General features: G+C 44.1%; 2 protein-coding genes across 4 annotated transcripts; one reads left to right on the top strand and one right to left on the bottom strand.

Annotated features, from left to right (window-relative positions):
* The first annotated feature begins 77 nt into the window (after positions 1-77).
* Positions 78-12,913, top strand: VDAC3 (voltage dependent anion channel 3). 3 transcript variants are annotated; one of them, XM_069035550.1, is made up of 9 exons: positions 78-175; positions 2,087-2,158; positions 3,266-3,315; positions 7,387-7,539; positions 8,614-8,666; positions 9,957-10,184; positions 11,101-11,251; positions 12,144-12,201; positions 12,420-12,913. In XM_069035550.1, the coding sequence occupies exons 2-9, from the start codon at positions 2,092-2,094 to the stop codon at positions 12,509-12,511; spliced, it is 852 nt and encodes a 283-aa protein (XP_068891651.1). In that variant the 5' UTR covers positions 78-175; positions 2,087-2,091; the 3' UTR covers positions 12,512-12,913. The 3 variants fall into 3 exon arrangements, with proteins under 3 accessions (XP_068891651.1, XP_068891650.1, XP_068891649.1); XM_069035549.1 differs by lacking the exon at positions 3,266-3,315 and having other exon boundaries at positions 94-175; XM_069035548.1 differs by lacking the exons at positions 78-175; positions 2,087-2,158; positions 3,266-3,315 and adding an exon at positions 3,339-6,743.
* A 282-nt stretch (positions 12,914-13,195) lies between these two features.
* IKBKB (inhibitor of nuclear factor kappa B kinase subunit beta) lies at positions 13,196-23,701 on the bottom strand. The gene is made up of 21 exons (XM_069035547.1): positions 23,597-23,701; positions 23,430-23,524; positions 22,570-22,687; positions 21,748-21,817; positions 21,256-21,344; positions 20,733-20,822; positions 20,248-20,372; positions 19,810-19,917; positions 19,368-19,497; positions 18,714-18,908; positions 18,348-18,462; positions 17,855-17,978; positions 17,450-17,601; positions 17,275-17,336; positions 16,717-16,826; positions 16,409-16,458; positions 15,753-15,852; positions 15,420-15,567; positions 15,089-15,216; positions 14,267-14,357; positions 13,196-13,727 (listed from the first exon to the last, which is right to left on the bottom strand). Exons 1-21 carry the CDS (start codon positions 23,699-23,701, stop codon positions 13,659-13,661), a joined length of 2,274 nt encoding a protein of 757 aa, XP_068891648.1. The 3' UTR covers positions 13,196-13,658.
* Positions 23,702-23,774: the final 73 nt, after the last annotated feature.

Genomic DNA, 23,774 nt, shown 5'->3' with positions numbered 1-23,774 from the left:
TCGCACCGGCAGGAGGCCGAGGCGCGCTCCCGGGCGCGCTCCCGCGCCGCCGCCGTGCCTTGATCGCGCGGGGCCGGAGCGGGCGGGGCGGGGCCGGAGCGCGTGCGCAGCGCTGGCGGCGCGCATGCGCACGTGAGGGCGCCGAGAGCCGGAGCGGAGGCAGCGCGGGCGGCAGGTAGCGCCGGGGCCGGGGCGCGCAGGGGACTGGGGCCGCGGCGGGCCGGGTCCCGCCGCGCTGTCCGGCCGGAGCCCGGTGGTGTCCTTCGGGCCTCAGCGCGGCCGAGGCGGGCGTCCCCGGAGTCACCTTGCCGCGGCGGGGCTGGGCCAGTGGCCCGAGGGGGCGCCGACCGCTGGCTCCGGCGGCAGTTCCTCGCCCTCAGGTCCACGGGCTGCCGAAAGGGCAGCCCCGGGACGCGGGCCGGCTCTGTCTCTTGAGACCGGGCGGCCGGGGGTCTTGCCAGCCGCTCCGGTTTCTCGGCCGGAGGGACGAAGTGGTGGGGCGGCTGCGACCGAGTGTTCCCACGGCGCTGGCATTTAGCCGGGGAGAGGAAGAGGCGCCGGAGCGCGCCCGCTCCGTTACCCGTTGCGTAACGCGGGCAGTGCCGCGGCGGGGGCGGCGCTCGCGCTCCCGGGCCCGCGCAGCCGCCGCCGCCCCGGCTCTGCCGCCAAAGGTGCGTGAGGCCGGTCATGGGCAAGGCCCCGCCGCGTCCGTCGGGAAATGTGAAACCGGCCTCACGGTTATTGTTATTTCTTGTGCGAGGGCGGGGAGGGGGAGGGTCAGCTACAAATCCACGATTATGGAGTGTTCTGTAATGTTTCCACGGGCTCTAGAGCCTCTAAACCCACAGGTACGTATAGAAGCGTAGAATATCCTGCATTGGAAGGGACCCACAAGGATCATCGAGCCTGTGTACTGATAGATAGATAGTGCAGGTTAGTTATTAAGTCACTGAACAAAGAGTGTTTGTATACTGTGCGATGTAAATTGCCCAAGTGGTTCATTTTAGGAAGGGCTAGCTGTCTGAAAGCAGGACAGTAGTGCTGCATTTGCGACAGGGAAAGCGAGTACATAGGTACGCAACTAAAATGGTGGAAGACAAGTGATAACTTTAGGACTTCCACGTGTTTTGCTCGCATCATTGCTTTATAGATTACTCTTTCAGTCTTTTGGTATAAACAAATGGGGGATCAGGGATTTCTGGTGCTGGGTGTTGCAGAGAGGAATATGACCAAATGCATCAGCAGTAGGAATGGCAAAGAACTGCCCTTAAAATCAAATGAAAGGAGCATCTTTGGTAGCTTTTCTCTTCCGGAGCAGGTGTGCCTTTGCATTTATGCAAACTTATTTTAGAAGAGGAAGGCTAATTTTCCACTGGGAAAGAGTTTTCCTACTTCTTTACTGTGGACTTTCTGATGCAAAATCCCTAAATTGTGGTAACTAACAAAATGTATCATCTAAGCTGCAATATTAAATGCCCGTCCTTTTGAGCTTTGTCCTCCAATGTAGCGGTAACAGCATTAGGAAATGTACCCATATTAGCAAATTTAGTTTTTGTTGCTCTGTGGGTGCAGTGCAAAAATACTCACTGATGGCTACTGGACAGTGTACCGAGATCTGTTTTATATTTTTCACATCTCTGAAGAAGCTTTCTGTGAAGTCACAAGTGCAGATGGAAGTGAGACCGGTTTTCCTTTGGGCTTGTTAAGTGCTGATGTCGTTTGCCACGTGGGGTCCCTTTCAGAATGGGTCCTGTCACAAAAGCGATGTTTCCTCGTTATCAGAACAGCAGTGAGGCTCCCGTGAGTTCTTTTTGCAATGTAAGACTGTGAGGCCAGCATATGTAGTTGAATGTAATACCTGGGGTTCAGTGATTCTAAATAATGGGTTGGCTTTCGTAACGTCCTTGAATCGAAGCTTGTTTTTGACAAAGCAACAATGATGCAAGGATGACTTTGATGAACATTCTTCAAAGATCTGATAGTTCTGTGTTGGTGATGTATTCATAGACATTTATAAATGCTTTGGATATAGTTTAGATTTTATGCTGTTACAGCTAAAATTCTTACAGCTTCCCGTATGTTTCAGATCCAATGGCTGTCCCACCATCGTACAGTGACTTGGGAAAGTCTGCCAGGGATGTATTCAACAAGGGATATGGTAAGTAAGACGGTGATGATGGTTTGATCACCTTTCACGTTTTTTCCTCAGGCATCTTGAAAATGCCAGTAAGAACATGAGTACCTCAGAGATTCCCTAACATCTTATGGCAGAAAATCAGCAGAGGCCTCTGGAGCATCTAGCCCCTTTTGATTCTGAACTTTGGATATGTGTTATGAAAGTACTGCAGTGGCAAAGACTTCCCTTTGAGGGGAAGGTTACAAGTTTGACCCTAAGATGCACTCCAGAACAGTCCCTGAAAAATGCTGCACCCTTTTTTTACCTTCTGATTTTTCTATTTAGTCATGAAATCAGAGATACTGATGTAGATTGCCATAGGGGAACCATGTGTGGCAATGAACAGGTTCCTGAGGCAGAGTGATCTTTAAGCCTGTTGTTAAAGCTGGAGTGCAAATATTTTCACGGTATTTGCATTTCTCCCTTTTCTGGAAACAGTACTAGAAAGTGTTGATTTTTTAAAATCTGATTTTGTGTGTAATAAAGATTTCATTTGTATCCCGAATCCACATGCTACATAAAACTAAAATGCACTCCCACCCTGGAGTTCAGGCTTTGCTAAAAATCAACTCAAGTTTCCTGCTTTTGTGTCAGTTACTTCAAGCTTTTCTACTTTGCGCAAGGTATTTCCCTAGATTCAGAGCAGACAGAGAAGGAAGAAAGCAATAGTACCTCTGTATATGGCACTGATTGAAGTAAGTTGAAACATACAGTTTTTGGAGTAGAGGAAAAGACAAGTTTCCCGCCTTGCAATCAGAAATACAAATGTAAACTAAGTAAATCAGAAGAGAAGGTTAACTTGTATTGATGGGTCCCAGACTGCAGGTAGCTATAAAAGGTGGAGATACTTGATGAGTGGTGTCTATTATGACTAATAGATTATGAGGCCACTTACTCTGGGTTGTCACAATTCTTTCAGCCATTCTTCTCATAATCCTCATAACCATCGGTATGATCAACAACTGTTTAAACATGAAAACAGGCTGTTTCAGGTCGGTGTACCCTACCTGGCCTACTCTGGGTATCTTGGAAGTAAGCCTTGTTTGTATGTTGCAGTGAAACAGGCGCTGTGTGCTGTTTCATTTTCAGGATTTGGAATGGTCAAGTTAGAGTTGAAGACCAAGTCTTCCAGTGGGGTGGTAAGTACTGGGGCCTTTCAACATCACCAGCATGGCAATGGAAGAACAAATTCCTGAACTGGTAACAAGTATTAACTTGCTGGCAGGTGTTGCTTCTCTCTTTCATTTCTCATTTTAAAACTCATAGCTGACCGAACTATTTCTACAATAGTACGTACCTGATGTAGCAGTCTTTTCCTGTGGTGTGCAAGAATTTTCACGCATCTTGTTGTTACTCTCCTCCCTGTTCCCATTGACGCATCCCAAAGTGAGTTTCTTCACCTTACGTAGCTCTCATTTCTACTTACGAATGCAACTGAATTTCCCTGCTGTTACTGGTTTTTGTAGGATTTTTAGTCCAGAGGGACTTCTATCCACAAGGTCAAGGGGCAAATAAGCACCAGAGTTTAACTTAACTGCATTCTCACTCATTTCCACTGTGCTTAAAATTCAAGACCTAATTAAAACTGAAAACAGTCCTTCTGTGGTACCCAGTACGTAGAATTTGAGATTTTAACTAAGCTTTAACATTCCAAGTAACAAGAATACTCTGTGGTCCCCATTTTAACGATGGAGAATTGGAGCTTCCTCACAATTTCACAGGAGGGTTGGCAAAACCAGGAATGGGTATCCTAATGTTGACCTTTAACCACAGGCATATACCGTTTACTAGATAATATTTTTCTTACGCTGACTCCGCGTTCTCCACGTGTTACTACTCAATGCTCTTCTGATTGGTAAGATGAGCTGCTTTTCAGCCTACTTCATAGCCATATTTGCCTTAGCTCCCTCCTTTTCTTGCATTCTTATCATGCAAATGGTGTAAATTCTTACTTCTGTATTACTGTATTCTGTCTCAATTGAGCTTTTGATGATTACTTGCATTGTGCACCAGGAATGTGTGGGCAAGAGGAACTGTGTGGTCTCCATACTGTGGCTGCCTCCGCTTACTGACATCTCGTTGATAGGCAGTTTTCCTGGCTGGAAAATTTCCTGGCTGGAAGTTTCAATTCTCAAATAATATGCTAATAGTTAATGATGCCGTCTCCTGATTGTGATGGAACAACTGTATTAAGTTCTAAAATGGGCTTTTTCTTTTCCATGCAATTTTCATTGGATGTTTATCCAGTTGGTAAGAGTAGTGACTGTTTTGACACGTTGGCTCTTTATTGCTTTGTCTGACAAGGCTTTCTGTGCTGCATACTGTCATTTGTAACTGTTAAATTGTTTGTAGTCGTGTTATTATTCACGCTGTGCAATTTGACTGTTTCCATAGCTCTAAATCTGCTGTATGATCCATGTATGTAAAGCCATTTGCAATCTTTGTCCAACAATCCACAACAAGAACACTGTAAAAACAGCGAGAGGGAAAACAAGATCGATATGGTATTGGTACAGTTGTCTGTTGCTTCAGGATTTGAGCTTGTTAGTGTTTCTGATGAGGATTCTGATACAACAAAATAAGAGTTTTGGGGATGAAGTTAGGAACAAAGCGTGAGATCTAATTCATACATGGATACAAATAGTACCTCTGATTGTTACAACAAAAACATTTGGGTGTTTTTCCTGTGGACTTAGAAAACAACAGTGATACCTGTAGACTTAGAAAACCACAATGATAGTGTCTAGTGACTATAATTGTTTCATAGATTGCAAGTGGTTTTGCCTACTAAGTGCATGGCATTCCTGTAGATGCCGGGCACCATCAGCTAGAAGGACAATGAGAAGCTAAGCTTAACTGCTGGTGCAGACTGGCATGTGACACGGAACCAGAAGGAGTTTGATTTTTCAGCTACAAAAAATTCATGAAATGATGGTTTGGTGAGATGTTCCGGTTTGCACAGATAAAGACTGATTGGCAGCAGACTTCTGACTCTGTGGCTTCTGCTTCCAGAAGCAGATTGAGTCCTTGATGCCTGACAGAATGCTTTGGCTTTTGATCATGGGACAATGCAGGGTGTTCTATTTCCTCTGCCTTTGAGACAAGTGTTTACAATCCCTCCTTTGCTTGATCTGAGAAAGAAACCAAGCTTTTTTAGTCAGTTACCTGCTCTAAGATTAGAAGAAAGTTACTTCTGAGTTCTGACGCAGGTTTGAGATGTCTTTACGCTGAATTTGTGGAACCTGACGTTAGAATGCTGTATAGCAATTATGTCTTAAAGGGTAGTCTTAACGCATCCTGGCTTCTGTCACGTGTTTTTGTTATCTGGCTAGATGTGTTATTATAACTGCTGTGCTGTTGCAGGAGTGCATTAGCTTAAGCAAGTCTGCCCCCCAAGCCAGCAGTGTCCCTCACCGCCCCAACCTGTGTGTAAGGAATGTGACCTGGCTCCCTAGCACTTCACAGCCATTTAAAGACAGTCTTTGTATCCTTGCATGCATTGCAAAGTCCAGAATTGTGAAAGTAATGTACACAACATCCAGGAATACAAACCTGGAATGAGAAGGATCTCAAAAGTCAGGGTTCCAAAGCTTGGATATGTTGGCAATGGATCCTGCCGTTTCTTAAGCACTGTATCTTTCAATGTTGAAACTTCAAGAGAGACATAACTTGGAAATGTAGTGACAGATTATTTGTCGTTCTTCAAGGGAAATATTTGGGAGATGAGGATAACAAATGAGAGCAGTTCTCAGATGCTTCTTAAAACCTAACTCATATACCTTGAGCTTACTCTTGTGGCTATATGCCTATTCGCTGCTTAATACTCAGCCATGCATGAAACACTGAGCGGACCTCTTGAGCTATTCCAGGAGAGATGTATATCGAGACTTCAAGTCCACTAAATAACGGGAAGCTCTGATGTGCGGAGGACTGGCCGAATAGCATGTTATAGAATACATGTTATACAAAATTCAAAGTGGTTGGTTCCTTTACACTACTCAGTGAAGGACCAGCCTGACAGAGAGATGTCAGGGTGCAGTGGGGGTCAGGTTACTTTCTGATACTGTAAAGGAGGAAAGGTCTACAATTTGAAGGTGCCTTATGAAGGGTGACTTAGCTTCTGAAGTGGAGTTACTGGCTGATGTAATGAAAGAGAAGTTGTCGGGGATGGTACTAAAGTCATCACCACAGTATATGAAGAGTCTAAATGACAGTAGCATAAATGGTAGGGGGAACCATAATGTTAGGGTGCAGTAGTCGGTGTGAAAAGCATCAGTTCTCCAAAAAACATTTTCACTGCTGAAACATGGGCAAAAAAATAATTACAATGAAGAAACACACAAAATGTTTGGAGAAATGTGAGAAAAAACTCTTTTTTTCTTCTTTTTGCTGTTCATCTAACAGTGTAACTTGAATGTAGGATTGCTTTTCCTAAGGGGGAGCAGATTTCCAGGACTGCAGCAGGTGCTTCTTCATCCACAGTTGGGACAGTACTAGTAAGATGATAAAGGGAATTAGAAGAGATTGTGAAGAAAAATCCAGGAATATGTACAGTTTTGTATCCCAAGCAAGTATCTTTTTATATCTGGGTATGGATTCACGTGAGGGTACAGAGCAAACTGTGGAATGTTGAAATAACTGCCACTTTGGCAAAAAAAAAAAAAAAAAAGAAGTCAGAAAAAGGATTTTTTGACAAATAAGCTGGGGGAAAAGTGCGGTAAAGTTAAGGTTGGGGGGAGCAAGTAATCAAACCGCCATGGCAAAAAGTAAATGAAGGTGTCAGGTCTTTGTGTAATAGGGCTTTTTCCAACCTAGGCAAGTTCCAAGGCTCTATCAGTACACCTCAATAAAAGAAATATTCAGAACCAAGATGCCAGAAGGTGTAGCACTTTGTGACGCAAAAGAAATTGTTTTAGGCGGGGATAGTGAAGAGGAGGACGATGATTTTGAGGGAATGGGATGTCAAAAGGCCTAAGGGTGTGAGTGCTGGCACTTGACAAGTGGTAAAACAGTGTAATTAAATATAAAGGCTGCTGAAACTCATGACCCTGTGATTAGCTCAGTCGATCAGAGCACGGTGCTAATAACGCCAGGGTCGCAGGTTCGATCTCCGTATGGGCCATTCACATAAGAATTGGACTCGATGATCCTTCTGGGTCCCTTCCAACTCGAGATTGTTTTGTGATTCTGTGATACTATGCTCTTGACAGGAATTCACTGCAACTGGTTCTTCCAACACGGACACAGGCAAGGCTTCAGGCAGTCTAGAGACCAAATATAAGGTCAAAGACTACGGACTTACATTCACTCAGAAGTGGAACACAGATAACACATTGGGAACAGAAGTTTCTGTGGAGGATCAGGTAAGACCAAATAGATACTTTGGAAATGTTCCTGCAACTGGTATGAGAAAGTGTTGAGTTGAACAGAAAACATTGGAGAATGAAAATTGCACAAAAGAATCTGGAGTACTAAAAGAAGTTATATATATTTGCAGAACATGCAGGCTGGGAGTGGGGGGTGCTGGCATTCTCAGAGCCATGTGCTGCTAGGTAATGATTTGGGGGTACAGTTACTGCAGTTACAGGTGTGTGGAATTACCTAGCTGTTTGAATGAACCTAACCATGTAGAACTGTCACTGCTGCAGTCATGCAGGGAAACCAAAGACAGGTCTCATAATTTTAAGTGCTTTAATGTATAAGGACTTAAGTTTGGCTGCCTTGAGATTTAATATATTTTGTAAGGTTGAAGAGAAAGATGAGTGTTTGCAGCTTGGCGCTCCTTACACAAAGGACTGCTAGCATACAGCACTCTCAAAACACGGTTCTTCTGGACGTTAATAGGTTTGTGCCTTTCACTGAATGCCTCGAGTACAAGGTAATGATGCCAAAGATAGTAAAAATTCTGTAGTGCTGTCTGCCACGTATGGCCATTCATGTTTGTACTTTTACCCGTGCTTTAAAATGGAAAATGCTGTCTAGCTCATAACAAAGGTGGGGGAAAATGAGATAGTTATACACCTTGGCCTGTGAAGAAGTACTGTGTCTTAACAGAGTATCTGTAGATTATGAGAGAAATTTTTGAGCTACTGTATGGGTTGTTGGAACTATAAAGAATAAGCAAACATGAACTGAGTAGTTTTCTTTCTGTCATTATTCTGTGAATAATTTCTTGTTGTCAGCACTAGATGTGTCATCTTCCTGTATGTAAAAGCATACCCACCAAGTCTGTGCTGTTAAAGGGCTTCGTTGTGGGAAGAAAAAGTTCTATTTTAATGCTTCATCATGCAGCATCTTCAGATTTTGTTGAAAATCATGAGGGAGACATTGGGGTCGTATTTTGTTTTCTCTTTAGACAGAAAGCAGAGTTCTAGTAGTGGAATACAACAAATTATGTTTCAACCGATTTTTGAGCAGATGTCTGTTTTTCTTTGCAGTTGGCTGAAGGATTGAAGGTTGCTCTTGACAGTACATTTGTACCAAACACAGGGTAAACATTTTCTATTGCCTTTATCTAAGGAATGCTAGAATTTTCCATAACTTCTAAAAATACTTATTCTGCTCATTGTGTAAATGCTCAGCATTTATTGGAGAAGATTCTGCAGTCAGTAGCATCTTCTGCAGGCAGTGGATAATACTGAACTTGGAAGGACAAGGTCTGCTAGAAAGCATTCTTCAGCTTTTTGGCCAGTGGCAAATTTACTGTTTTGCAGTAGGTACCAGATCTCTAACTCTCCCCTTAAACAACTAGGTCTTCATGCTGTTGACAGTCCTAATGCTGTCAACTCAGTAAACCAATTTTTTTTTTTTTTTTGCTAATGCTTTTGACCAGATGTCTGTGCACAGTTGAATGAGGAGGTAGAATGGGCAGTGGAATAGCACTTAGCTGTCTTTCTCAATTTGTGCTTAATTTCAGTAAGTAGTAGAGCAAAGGAGGGGTGTTTATGTCTGAATAATGCACAAAGCTTGCGACTGGCTTTGCAAATAATGACTGGTATTTATTTATTGTTGGGGAGAGCCTGTCAGAAGAATCTTGAGTTTGAAATACTGCTTGGATATGAGGAATTAGAAGCTAAGTCAAAAATGAGACCCCAGGCCTAAGTGTGAGTAACAGGCACACTGCTGTCTCTTGAGTGGAAGAGAAAGGAGGTTGGGGAGAGAATTAAAGAGGTGGTAAACTTTTGTCAATTGTGTTTGAATTGGTATCAAAATCAACAGAGACATGCACTGGAGAGAAGGAAGAGGTATCACAAGAGGGACAGAGAAAGGCTGACTAAGTGGATGATGTTTGGAGGATGAAGAAATCCGTTTTCAGTAGAGCAGACTGGTACCCAGCAGTGAAGAAAGGAAAGCAAGCACTGTGCAAAGGAAGGAACAGTGGGGAGAACCAAACAGACAAAAAAATCATTGAAAGACAGGTGTTGCTGCAGGGTTATGGATGCTCATGAAAGAAACTGATGATGCCCTAACACATGACGCTTGTGGGGAAAAAAAATTGAAACCAGATGGGTTTTATAGCATTAAGGAGAAACGATTTTGGGTTTTTTTGCTTCTTGAGGATTGTAAGGAGTTTGAGGTGGTAGGGGGAAGAGTGGCACCATGTGAATATATGTAACACCATTATCCTTATTCCTTGCCCTCTTCATCAAGCAGTTAAGTTTTGAGTAGGAATTACAGTAGTTTCATTAACTGGCCTTAAAGGAATATATATTGGAATAAAACTACATACATTATATACTTGTATACTACTGCAGATAAAACTGCTTGTTTCTCTCTGCAGGAAGAAGAGCGGAAAGTTGAAGACCTCCTACAAAAGAGAATATGTACATCTAGGCTGCAACATAGACATTGATCTCTCTGGACCAACCATTTATGGCTGGGCAGTGTTGGGCTATGAAGGCTGGCTTGCTGGCTACCAGATGGCTTTTGATACAGCCAAGTCGAAGCTTTCACAAAATAACTTTGCCTTAGGATATAAGGCAGGAGACTTCCAGCTGCACACTAATGTGTAAGTATTACCTGAGCCTAGAAAAACATCATCAGAGGAGCAAAAACTGTAGGAGTAGTTACCAGTAATGGCCTTAGGTCAAAGGTGAGTAAATGGAAGGGGATGCTGATTTGTTTCAAATTAATTTATATTCAGTGTTTTCATTTTCAGTACAACTAAAACAGGGGTAACTTCCCAAGTCTTGGCTGTCTTGATACATTGTTTCAGAGTGATTTTGGGGTTTGTATATCTAAGATGGTGATGTAAAGGCACTTTATGTTAATTTGTAATTAAAAGCTGTGAGCTTTAACTTCTGTTAGGGCACTAGACAAAAGAGCCTTCAATTAAACTACTGTACCTTCTCCCTCTCTCCATCAGACAGAAGGTTTCTCCCCCCAGAAATGCCCAAGGTGAAGGAGAGAGGCATGTGTTGCATTGTGTTTGTCTCCAGCTGTCATCACTGTGTAGCTCTAGTCTTGGCATTCAGATGTTCTGAGATGCTTTGAAGATGGTGTATTTAAACAACTGTAATGCAACAACGTTGTTTTCAGTCTTCTCATTCCCATAATTGAAGTCTCCTGTATTTTTACTGAAGTCTCCTTTATGTGTTACTGCACACTGGCTTACTTGAGATAAGCAACCAGGTTATCTGGGTGGGGTTTGTTGTTTTTGGTTTTTTTGTCAGAACCTCAAACTGTAGGTCTCTGGCCATTGCAGAGTCTTCTTCCATTCTGCAAGCAAAACATGTTTTGTGTAAAAAAGAATATAAGCAGGAGTCTGCCAGCTCCAGCTTCGAAGTAGTGAGCCTGGGTTCAGGGAAGTATTGGATCTCTTGCTTCATTTTAGGAGATAATGATCAAATGACTGTGGGGATGGGTTAATCTAAAGAGTTACTGAACAAGGCAAGGCTTGACATACTTGCATCTATTACAAACAGGAATGATGGCACTGAGTTTGGTGGGTCTATTTATCAGAAGGTTAATAATAAGGTTGAGACATCAGTCAATCTTGCATGGACTGCTGGCAGTAACAACACACGTTTTGGTATTGCTGGAAAGTACCAACTGGATGAGAAGACTTCCATTGTGGTAAGAATTTTGTTACAGAAATGAGTATTTCAAGCTCTCCTAAATACTGAAAATTTGTGTTATGAAGCAGTTGCTTTAACTAGTTACTGAGGAAGTACGGTAGATGGCAAACTGTGGCTTCTGTTGTGGTTCAGATTTAGATTTGGACCTCACACATCACACTTGTGAAATTACGGGGGGAAAAAAATCTAAAATACCATTTTGTCCATAGGGAAATAGTCCAACTAGTGTGCTTGGAATAGTGTGCTAGTGTGCTGCAAAATGTATTTTAAAAGGTAATGAGAGGGTGCAGTGTCCTTTTAATTCTTAAATCCATAACGTGAAACCATGTTATAGTTACAATGGTGGAGGTTCAGCTGAGCTTACAGCCTTCTCCTAACAGTAAGTTAACCCTTGACTGTTAGCTGATGTGTGTGTGTTTTAATACTAAGAACTGAAGTAGTGAGCATTTATGTTTCAAAACAACAATTAGTTCCAGGACCATTGAACCAAAATTAAAGTTGAGAAATACTACTGTAAAGAGCTCAAAACTTAGTAATGCAAGAAGGGGATTGCATATCCATTTATTGCTCATTAGAAGAAAAAATCACTCCTGAGTGATGTGAACAAGACAGGCTCTGAGGGACTGTAGTAAGTAGCTCTTTAAAGGATATAGAGACATAATAGAGGGGGCAGTGAAGAACAGCGTGGCATTTTGTGTAGGCAGAATTGGACCACCGTTTGCTTAAACTGGAAACTCCTGAGAAAAGATTGGAACATGCTTCTAATTGAGGTTGGTCTACAAATAGCTGAAGAGCATTAATGCATAAGCCACCTTCTCAGGGCACTGGGACACTTCTGTATGAATACTTAAACAGTGTATAAATACTGTGATTTTTTTTTTTTCTTGTAGGCTAAAGTGAACAATGCCAGCCTCATTGGAATTGGTTACACTCATGCCCTCCGACCTGGTACGTAATTCTCACTAGTAGCAGCAAATAGTACAAAGAACAGAAGAGATGAACAAAGGAGCTAGGAGAAGTCTTTACACAGACTCAGAGAAGTAAAGGATGTGTATGTACACAAGTTCCTGTAGCAACTAAGCCACATTTAGTGAGGTCAAGTACCTGAGGGAGAGCACTGTACAGGGATCTCAGTGTATGATGGTTCTCATTACTTGCTTTTGTAGGTGTAAAGCTGACCCTCTCAGGCTTGATTGACGGCAAGAATTTCAGTGCTGGAGGTCACAAAATTGGTCTGGGATTTGAACTGGAAGCTTAACACAGCTTTAAGTAAAACAACTGGTGGTGCTCTGGAAGATGAAGGAAAAGTGTACCCAGTGCATTTCAGCCTTAATACTACTCTGAAATTTGAAGAAGTGTGAACTTTCCACTCTTCCCAAGAATGACTTTAACCCGATGCTGAAGTCCAGAGAGTGCCAGCACAACAAAGAAAGACACTTGAAGGTGTGCATGGAAGTTGTGATGTTTGTGCCACATTTCAGTTACCTGTATTTTAGATCTGTTCCAAAAAAACCAGAAGAAAATCCAACCTCTCCCCATTATTGTATTGCATTTTGCATGTCCTATACTTCACAGCCTTTTATAAAAGGAGATCTCTGTGCTGTAGTGGAAATTTGGGGTTGCAGCAGAATGAAATAAATTGGTCACAGTCAGAATGTAAGGTTGGCGTGTCTTGACTCTCACCAAAGTTCCATCAAGCTGGTGGGTTGTTGTTTGTTTTTTTTTTTTTTTCTTTTCATGAAGCTTTAAGCACGGTTAATAGATAATCTGCAAATGCTTTGTTACAAGATAGCTGTACACTCAAGATACCTGTACCTTCTATGTGGTTTCTAGGATAACATCCTTACACCTCTCATGTTTTAGAGATCTGCACAGTGAAAGCAGCTTTTTCCATTACAATGTTATCGAGGGCATCCAAAAGAGCAAACCAAAAGTTTACATGTTTTAGATAATTTCGTTCCCATATAGGAAACAAGTATTGGGTAATAACAACCATTACACTTAAAGAAAAAAAGTGCAAATCAGCAAAGAAATTACGTTCACAGTTCATTAGGAAGGTGACATCTGCCAGTGACTGGGTACACGTTGTTGTCCATTGTTCATTAGAAAGCCTAAAATGCAGTGAAATAGCCACAGGGTGATGCCCAAGGGAAGATACATCAGGACAGAGAGTATCTGCTGTCTTAAGGCACAGTTAAGAACGTTTTCCAAGCAGTTAGAACAGGCATTCCCTGCTGTATCTTTGTGAAAAAAGTGAGAAGTGGATTCTAAAAGCTAGGCCATATGTATCACATAAGCAGTAGGTGACAGTAGAAGGAGGCAGTTGGTACTCCCTTCTCAGAGGCAGCAGCTTTTCACAGTTGGCTTCCCAAAGTAGCATGGCTTCAGAGGCAACCGAAGTGATTTTACATCTGGGTTTGTTCTGGACTGTTTGTTTCTTCTACCTGAAGCTGCAGCCAGCTCCAGTCTAGAGCCTAAAGAATAAATGAAGTTCAACACTAGCTTATAGTTGAGCTTTCTCTAGAATAAAGTGGAAGCATGTTAAGAGTTTTTAAAAAATTTACAGTGAACAAGTTGGTCAATATCACTTCATGATGAGCCATGTGACTGCTGCCAAGGAAACCTTCAAGTTACTTGCATTCTCTAGTATTTTACACTCTTTTTAATATTCTGCATCATAAGCATCCCTGCCCACCGCTGTACTGCCACCCGATCATCCCAACTTTGCATACAGTTCTGCAGTATTTTTGTACAATGGCCAAGTGCTTTGCCCCATCCTTTACTGTTCAGCACAAGTCCCCAGCATGTGGCTCCCAGTCTTGGCAAGCAGAATCAGTCAGTCAGCAGATTATGGGGGAGCAGGTGCTTCCTATCTCTGCAACTCCCACTCTCCCCTTGTCCAAGAGTAAATTGCAGATTTCAATCAGCTGTGTTAATGGTAGCAAAGTTACACAAGCAGAACTCTGAAGCCATGCACTTCCCCAGTCCATTTATAGAAGAATGAATACATTACCAAGAAACTCTGCTCTTGATCCTTCATTGTGTCATGCATCACGTTTTCTAGTTGGCTACAAAGTTTCCGGGATTCCAGCAGTAGCTCCTCACTGAAAGGGACAATTATTACACTATTATTTTCTATGGCAGTTTAAAGAGATGCTGCCTCTCTCATTAAGAAATATTTCTGGCAGATATGCTGCAGAACACTGAAGTCAGTCAGGTCATAGGCTTGTAATTCATGCTGCAACTTGAAAAGTTGGTGGCAGCCCCTGATTCACTGGACAGGGGAAAGGAAATGTATTCCAAGATGGGACTGGGTTCTTATTACGTGGAACCACTGTTGCTAGAGAAAAAGCTGAGAACAGCCTATAAACTTAAGGATGGGGCAACATGCAAATAAGCAGACCAAGGTCTCTCATTCCAAGTGGTGACCCAGTTCATTTAAGCAAGCCAGAACTACACATGCTTGGTTACAGCAGTCTCCTCAAAGATACAGCTCAGCTACTATGACCTTACATGATAATGCTTCAGCAGTTCTTGTTGGCAGTGTACTTCCATGTGAGCCCAACCATCTCAGATTAAAGGAAGAAAACCAAAAAACCACCTTTATTATTGCAGGGGGAAGTGAAGCTGTACATGATTCTCCATTTTTCATAAGGAAGATCTGCAAGCTCCACCCAGGAAGTCTAACTACTAAGTAAACCAAGACTGCTGACAATGCAAGCTGAATGCAAAGTGTAAAATATGAGAAAGCCTGTGTGCTGTTATTTCCTAAAGCAGGAAGCCCAGCTTTGTAGTGCTGGCGGTAGCAGCTGAAGAACTCCAGACTTTGCCTCACCTTTTTCTTACAGAGTTCGATAAATTATACGTTCCAGAAGGGACCTGCAGCAGCAGCTGACCCGAGCTACCAAGACGTGATGTGTTCATGCTCTCTGGGCTGCCAGTAACAGGACCACGTACTTTACTCTGAAGAAAACACAGAATATTCAGAGTGCAATTATTTCCACTAGTTTTCAGCAGCCAGGAATACGAGACAACCTGGAACTTGGCTTTAATACTAATTCAAAATAAAGAAAAGGACCATAGGGCATATTTGATTTACTATTATTTCAGGAACCTGTGCTACAAACCATATTTTCAGGTTAAAGTGGAGTTTTTATTTTACTTACACAAGCAATTTTTAGCAAGTTCCACAGTTCTTTCTGTCGTTTCTCCTGAAGCCTAACAACTGTTTCCTCATCTTCACTCATCAGATTCATCACTTTCTCCACTCTGGGGAACAATTCCAATGCCTTCTGTTTGCAAACTACAGTTTTACTATAAAAAAAGTAAAAACTAATCAGATCACACATGGGCCACTGCAGTAGGAGAACATTTCTGAAGTTACTTATTTCCTGTAATACGGCAAGATCTCCTTAGCTGTATGCATTGAGTTTTGAACCTTCTCTTGCTGGAAGAGAAAATGCCTTCTCTCAACTCTGAATAAAATCTACAAAGCTCACCTGAGCTGAGCATAAATGACTCGAACTTTTTTTTCAAAGGTCTGGATTGCCTGTAGGAGCAGTCGTACTATTTCCTGGCTGTCACCGCTTGTCCTCTGATCTGAAATGAGAGTCAGCATTACACAGAAAGGTAAGTTTATAGGACAGAGTGAAAAGAGTCTTAGTGGCTTGTTTCCACTGCTGCTTCAATCCTGTAACATCCAAAGTTCAGGATATGCAAGTTTGAGTGGGATGAATGACACTGAATTTTAGCCACCTTCTTCAAAATTTAAAGAACTTGAAAAGGAGAGTTGGGACTGTATCAAAGGAACAGCCATGTCTTTTATCCTTCCTACACAGAAGCAGCAGCATAAGCTTGTAGCAACAGCCTGCTCTGAGAAGAGCTCCAGAGGTGTTTCAAGAACAGCTTACAAAGCACCAAGAAAGGAAGGCTGGCCTAGTGTGAAACCGACTCTCCGACTCCCCTCTCCAAAAAAAAGGCAAGTCCAGGAGAGTCCGTGTGCTGCTAGTGTCTGGGCAGGCCTAGAAGGCAGATAGTTTTCTCAATACTACAAAAAAATAGTAGTATTCTGGACTGTTTGTTTGTAGATGTTACTACATCTTCAAAGTTACTATCCACACAAAGCAAGCTGACCCTGAGCTAAAGTGTCTTTTACCTCTTGGCTTCTCTCTCAGTCTTCGGTACAGCTCTCTGGCTTGTTCTTCTCTAGAAGAAGAAGGCAGGAAAAAACAAAGGATTTCCAAAGAACCAAAATTAAGGACAAATAGTTTGAGAACTCAAATCTTTTCTACACCTGTCTGCCATTTCAGACCAATGACAGATGAGTCAAAAACCATCTTTAGTGTTAAAGTCCTCCCAGTCCCCCATAATTTGGGTGGAAGAAATGGCCCTTTCATTGTCCTGTAGTGAGTAACCTTAGCTAGAAACACTCCTGCATCTGAAGCTCAAGGTAGTTCAACTCACAAATCCTCCAGTGTTCCTCCTTGTTTACGACCTAGTGGGCTTCTCTGTAGGTCCACAATGTCTGTCTGCAGGGCCATCATCCTCTTCACTAACTGGTCCACATCATCCTCCTGAAAGCAGGGTAGAACATAAGCCATGGAACAGTCTCGTACTTAGAGACACTACCACTCACATTGGTTCTTCCTTTCTCATTCACATTTCTAAACACACCAGCAAGATGCAAACAGCAGCCTCGGCCAAAGACAAATGAGAATACAAGTCATTTCAATTCAAGGAAATTAGGTTGGTGCTCTTGGATAAAACCACTTCCAAGACATTTTTAGGGTTTCCCCAAGATCTCCCTTTTTCCCCTAAGCCTTGCAACAGAGTGAGCTTCACGTAGTACTAGTAATGGACAAAAATGGTGCCACGCAAACCAAGGCAATGTGAAATATGGAATCAGTCCAGACACAAGGAGTTTCCATTTAAGGCAGGGACAATGAAGAAAAAGGGTGGGGGGGAGATAATAGAAACAAGCCTCTTTTTCTTTATGATAAGCAGTTGCATTTAGAAACATACCCGCCCACAAAGTTCCACTGCTTGCTCCATCTCTTTCCAGGCAAACAGCAGCTTCTCAGAAGCTACAGAAATCAAAGAACAGTGATTGGCTTTCTCAGGTTCACAGAGAAAGAGGTAGGTGTTTTTGTGAGGATAAGAGGCATGAAAAGATCTGTTTGCCAGATGCTATACTCACTAATTCCAAATTCAATCTGCTCTTTATACTTTTCCAGATCGATTTGGATGCTTGTTTTAAAGAAGTCCAGCTTTGCTTTCAGCTGCTGAGAAAGAGAAGCCATAGAATTCTTCATCTTCGAGAGGGTACTGTTGTAACGCAACAGATTCATCCTGCATGGACAAGAAGGTCCTATTAGCCTCTGAAACTAAAAATCCACCAGGCTTCCACTTACATCCAAAGCAGATACTTGAGATAGCAGTGAGGATAAATGCACTTGTGCCAAAAGGCTAACTCTCAGCTTTTCACTAATTGCTTACAGCTCCAATCATGGGCTTCCCCATTCCAACAGGGTCCCATTTCCATCTTCCCTTTCACCAGAGCACAAAGACAGAGATAAGTATTCAAGAGAAACTGCCACCGTACATGGCTGCTCGCTGCCCCAGCTGAAGCCGGTTACAGTCCTCTTTCAGCATCCGGATTGTGTGCCAGATCTGACCCCACACTTTCCGCAACTGGAAAAAGTGGAGATTCTTCTTTGGATCCTGAACTGAAAACAGAGGAGGCAAGGGAAAGGGAAATGTACAGTTCAGCATGAAGCGTGAAAGTAGTGTTATCACAAAACAGACCAACATTACTCCTTTGAGGGGCATGTTACCGCCTGCAAAGCCTAGAGCTGGATAACCCCTGTGCAGTTTCCCCAGTATATCAAAACCAAACACTTCCTTTTTTCAGTTATTCTGATAAATTGAATGAATGACAGTCCATTTTACTGCTTCCTCAGTCCCAATATGCAAAAGCTCCCTCTAGTCTTTGCATGTGATGTGACCACAGAACATGGACACCCCTCTCAACACAGAGCCCACCAACCCCCCTCCCCGCACCACGACTTCACATTCATGCCAGACAAAGTCCTTACGGATGCAGTCAACACTTTCTGGATGAGGACGCAAGGCCACCTGAGCTTCATAGGAAACTTTCCTGTTATCAAAGAGGAAGAGAAGGTCTGTGTCTGCAGCTGCAGTATCATTCACCTGCAGAAAAAAAAGACCCAACTAGGTTTTCTCAGGAAAAGCAAACCTTGGTAACACCGTAAACAGAACAGTCCTCCTCGGCCAAACACAGAACACCAAAGGCAATAGGGTGCCTATGCTGCAACAGCTGTTAGGTCTGTGTAGTTACCATGACGAAAGTATGCCACAACAGCAGGGAGTGCTGTGATCCCAAAGTGAGAGCAGTGCCTGCCGATTCACTCAAAAGCAAGAAAGGGAGTATCCAGACTCACCTTGCTATCAGCTGTATGTTTCGTGACCAGCTTCTGAGAAAACAATTCAAGTCCTGCTTCCTGCAGTAGCTCCTGGTCCTGTTCTGGAATTCCCGTATCTGACTGAATCCTGGCCTTCACACTCTGCAGAGTCTCTTCCTCTGTCACAGGGTAAGTGTGCACAGTTCCCGTAACCATGTTCAAAACATGAAGCAACTACAAGAAGAGTAGCATGACTTGAGAAAGGCTGAAGACACATCAGTCACGTTAGAGCAGAGATTTGAGGGACTGAGACAATGCCCACCAATAAACTGTTCAAAGCACTTGGCAGACTCAAGAAGTCACTTTGCAGCTACTTCCTAACATTACGGCAAAGTTCTTGCTCTCCCTCAAGTGGAAGAGAGGCTACATGGCAATTAAACAGCTTCAGCTGTAGCATCCTCTATCAGAATATGGAACTAAGCATGCACAGAAGCTATTCACTACTCCCAACAAGCTCAGGGAGTATTTGTCCTCAAAGAAGCAAGAGTAAAGCACCTGTCACTGTCAGGAGACAGTTCTATGAGTTTCTGCCTCATTCTTCCTCCTAAGTCTATGATTCAAGCCTCTCCTCTCACAGGCTACAGGCAACTGCTCTCTGGAAAACTTTCCAGGGTAATACAGACCATTGCTTACCTTCAAGTTCAAAATGTCATCCAAAGCTTTGAAACACCCATTGGGTCCGTATGTAGGATCTGTACCTCTCTGACGTGGGTGCCACATTAACATGAGTTGCAGCCATTTCTCCAGCCTCCCAGACAAAACACTTAGCAATAAAAACCAGAAGGAGGTAAGAAGAGGTCAAAGTGCATTTGCAGTAACCATATGGCCTGTTCTGTGTGGGAGGACTGACAAAACCTGCCCCCCCCCCAACACTCCACCTCTCCCCATCACAAATGCAGCATTTAGAAGGCAGAAACCAAGACTCACAACTACACAAGTGTGACAAGCAACAAAAGTACTGCCTGTGTCATGCACTCAATTTATTCACAGGTTAACACAGTAAGGCATATAATATAAACTTGGTCCTTTTGCAGAAGAATCGGTTTATCTCAGTACAGCACTTTCTAGTACTCACCTGTTTAGATTGTTTGGGCAGGGCAAACTGCTAGAAAACTTGACTTCTCCAGATAAGTCTTCTGAAACAACAATATCCAGCTCACCCTTCTGACGCACTTTTGTATGCCTAAGGTAAGCAAGTACAATGGTGAAATAATTGCCTGCCTTTCCCAGCCTGCATGTTAGTAGGCTCTTAAAGCTACCCTTGACAGATATAATACAGACACCACTTTGGTTTCTGTTATCTGCCCAGCAGGAGTCAACCCTTATCCCATAGAGCAAGTATCAGGAATGCTGAACTTGCTCAGGTAGGTCAAACTCCTGCAAAGGGCGTCAGTTTCCATAAGAGCAAGGAACATAGGGGTATTATCCTCAGAATCAAGGGACCACACTTCTACCTCCTGTAAACAGGAAAGTCACATCATGCCCATTCATCACCGAGCCACGGCTCACTCACCATTGCACTGGCTGCCAGTTGGGTAGGAACGGTCGGAAGCCTGTAATGCACTCAAAGGCGAGCGTGCCAAAGCTCCAGTAATCCACTGTCACCGTATATTTCTGCTGTTCCAGCAGCTCTGGAGCCTGATACAGTTTGCATACATGAGACAAAGCCACTCAGCTCTTAGCTTTCTCTGTCCCTTAACATCTCATTAACATTTGTACAAATGATTAAAGACATTACCGAACGCTGCCTCTCACGAGCTTTAAGACCCTCTCGGAGTGAGCAGCATAGGTTGCTGGCACTCCTGCTTACTTATAACAGGCGTAGCTAGCAGAAAACCCAGTGTCAGCCAAAAAAAAACCAGTCAGCTTTGCTAGCTTCAGCACCACAAATGCACCCCATACCATGCAAGTACTTAATCCCGGCCCAAAGCCTGGTAACGGTTAATTCTATCCCACCAGAAAGCAGTAACTGCTCTTCTAGCTGAACTCCTTCCTTACCAAGTACTGCAGAGTCCCAACAAAGGATGTGCATAGGCTACCCTGATCCAACTCCTTAGCATAACCAAGGTCAATGATTTTGTGTATTAACTGAAACACACAACAGAGAATAAGAACACTAGACTGAAGTCCTGTTAAAAGCACATCATACAGCAGAAAGAAAAGGTTCAGCTCTTCAAAGCTACGCAGGAAAGGTGCCAGCGGAGAGACAGAAGCAGAAATGGGAGGCTACTGTAGATTCCTAAAACTGCAATGAATTTGAAGGTGTCGCGGCACACTCAGCTCCTTCCAATCTTTGGTCAATCAGTACAGTCTGGTTCTTTCCTTAATAGTTGAAAGTCAAAATGTCATGTGTTAACAGATGTGTAACACAATGTCTCATCTCAGCTGCACACAGAATACTATTCATCTGACACAGTGACCTGAGACAGGTGTTATCCTGGGCTGAGTGCTCTTGCGGAGGGACCATGCAACTGCATGAAGCACATGTGTGTTCCTCTTAAGCTTACATGTCTGTGCTTACCCTTTGCTCTCCTTGCTGCAGCACAATGTTCTCTGGTTTCAAGTCTCTGTGGATGATCCTGTTCTCATGAAGGTATCTGAGAGCAGAAGCTGAGACGCAGAGAAAGCCAGTTGTAAAAGCATAATTAACGCTACCTAGCATGAGCTCAGTAAGGATTCATTTCTTTCTAGTAATAAGCATGGCTTTTGCATCAAACCTTGTACAATCAAACATACAACGAAACACTAAGTGCAAGAGGTAAAGTCAGCATCATAAAACTCTGGACATAAGCTGAGTTCTCTCTCACATCCTTCCTATAAACTGCAGTAATGCTGGCTAGCTTCCCGTAGGCAAGGACCTCCCCAGCTACCAAGACTTTTGGTAGATGATCAAGATCACAAAAGGTCAGTCTAAAATGGAGTCACTAAGGTCACTGCTGCATACTTGTAGAGTGGATTCAGGACTAAAAGGGTTTCCATAGCTCAGACAACTGACGGTACTGCTGCCACTTACCAATGTCAGATAACAAGATGAGAATAGCTTCTTCCCGCAAGCCACAGCAATTCTCCAGCTGGTTCAGGTACTGCAAGTAAGCAACACAGAATGTAGTCTTTCCCTCCTCTATCCTGAGTGAGGCTCACAGTCCCACAAATTCTCAGGGATGCAAGAAGTTTCAGCAACAGCAATTAAATTCTCCAGGTGCACAAAACTCTATGGACTGTGACCTCCGGTAGCAGCAATTACAGCTTCGTGCCTTGGTTTAATTGCATGGGAGGATAAAGGAGCAGGTGAAAGAAGTCAGTGTCATCCCATTCTCATCCTTCTATTTGTTCCATCCTACTTTGCCATTTCCCCTGTGCCTGACAATATCAGCTCAAATCTGAGGTCTAAGGTCTGTGCTTTAGCTATGGGCAGATTATAGCAAAGGTTAGAAAAGCCTTAGGATTAGAACTATCATGTGTTATTTCTTCCTATGACAGACAGGAGTTAATCTCTTTCAAGAAGGGTATAGCCTACAGATGCACCTACCCTACAACGGTCTTGGCCATACTCACATACTGTTGCACATCCCTTCCACATGAAGGCTCATTATGTGCAAACTCCTCACAGTGCCACTTGCATCCAAAAAAATACAAAGAGTTTCACAAAGCACTTAAGTCTTCAAAAGCTGAACATAATATCAAGGACCAAGCCACCAACACCTGTTGATGCCATGACTAGAATCAGGAAGCATCGGGATATGAAAACAAAGGTTTTAAGGGAAAATTTCAATAGAAAACCTAGGATCAGATAAGAAGCTGATCCATTCCTTGGCCACCACCCCAGGGACCTCACCTTGCGGAGGTCTCCACCTTGGCAGTACTCCATGGCCAACAATGGCAAGTCATTTGGTGCGAGCTTCTGCATCCCTTCAGGGACATCACGGGCAGCCACCACATTGGGATGGTTCAGTCTGCAGAACAAAAATTAGGCAAGTACGCATGACGTTCTGCAACTGCTATGCAGTTTCACGTGCTCATGGTCATCCCTCTAAGTCCCACATGGTCACAAATCTTTTTAGAAACTGAACTAGCAAATTCTAAAGGTTTGCACCTTTCATGGATTTAGACTCATTCCAACTCCTGGCATTTCACCTGCAAGACAGTGTGTTTCTTCAACACATGTGCATGACAGATCTGTCTAGAAGGCACAGCAACAAGCCCTGCAAAGGAGTGCAAGGCAGTCTGTCGTCACCATCCAGAAAAGACCCAAACTGCAATCAGACCACTACATCCTAAAATGTCAACCCAACACCCCAAGGGACTGCCCCAGCGCAGCCGTTAAGTCAGGTAAAGGAGCGGCTCGGTAGGAGCATTGTTGTAGCTCTGAGGGCACGGCAGATGAGCCGAAGACGGCAGTGTGAGACCCAAGAGTCTCATGCATCATAACGTGAAGTTTTCTTAAGCGTGAACTTCCACGCACTTGCCATCGCAGCGGACCGGGCAGCTCCCGGAAGGGGATCCCTCGGCGGCCGGCGGCCGACAGCCTCTGCCACCATTTCCCTCAGCGCACCCGTCGGACCCGCGCTCCGGGGCCGTCTCCGCCACGCGTCCCGGGCCACTGACGCGACACCGCGCAATGACCCCTCCGCCCGGCCCCGCCGGGCCGCAAGCGGCCACTGGGCTCGGCCCGGCAGCACCGCCGCCCCGCCTCACCTCTTCATGATCTGTATTTCCAGCGCCCAGCGGTCGCGGTTGCGCGGGCTCAGCTCCTGCCGGCACTGCTTGATGGCCACCTGCTCGCCGGTTTCCTGTGGACAGAGCAAGGGTTGGGCTGAGCGCGGGCCCCGAGCCGGGGCGCCGCGGGCCCGGCCGCCGCCTACCTTGTTGTGCCAGCGGATGACGTTGCCGAAACCGCCGGTGCCGAGGCGCTCCCGCATCTCCCAGGGCCCGCAGGTCAGCGCCTGCAGCGCGGGCGGCCGGCTCATGGCGGGCCCGGCTCCGCTCCGCGGGACGCGCGCTTCCGGCTCCGGCGCGAGCGCCCGCCCGACCTTAAAGGGG

The sequence above is a fragment of the Aphelocoma coerulescens genome, chromosome 22 (genome assembly GCF_041296385.1).
Source record: "Aphelocoma coerulescens isolate FSJ_1873_10779 chromosome 22, UR_Acoe_1.0, whole genome shotgun sequence".
Lineage (NCBI taxonomy): Eukaryota > Metazoa > Chordata > Aves > Passeriformes > Corvidae > Aphelocoma > Aphelocoma coerulescens.
This window is presented reverse-complemented; position numbering and strand designations above follow the sequence as displayed.

Bases quoted from the DNA above. Each gene is read 5' to 3' on its own strand.
- VDAC3 (XM_069035550.1), top strand. From the start codon at position 2,092: ATGGCTGTCCCACCATCGTACAGTGACTTGGGAAAGTCTGCCAGGGAT. The intron at 2,159-3,265 runs GTAAGTAAGACG...TTTCATTTTCAG, and splicing joins TGTATTCAACAAGGGATATG to GATTTGGAATGGTCAAGTTA. The intron at 10,185-11,100 runs GTAAGTATTACC...TATTACAAACAG, and splicing joins TTCCAGCTGCACACTAATGT to GAATGATGGCACTGAGTTTG.
- IKBKB (XM_069035547.1), bottom strand. From the start codon at position 23,701: ATGAGCCGGCCGCCCGCGCTGCAGGCGCTGACCTGCGGGCCCTGGGAG. The intron at 22,688-23,429 runs GTGAGGCGGGGC...TTTGTTCTGCAG, and splicing joins GAAATACAGATCATGAAGAG to ACTGAACCATCCCAATGTGG. The intron at 18,909-19,367 runs GTAAGCAATGGT...CTCTTCTTGTAG, and splicing joins ATGACATTTTGAACTTGAAG to TTGCTTCATGTTTTGAACAT.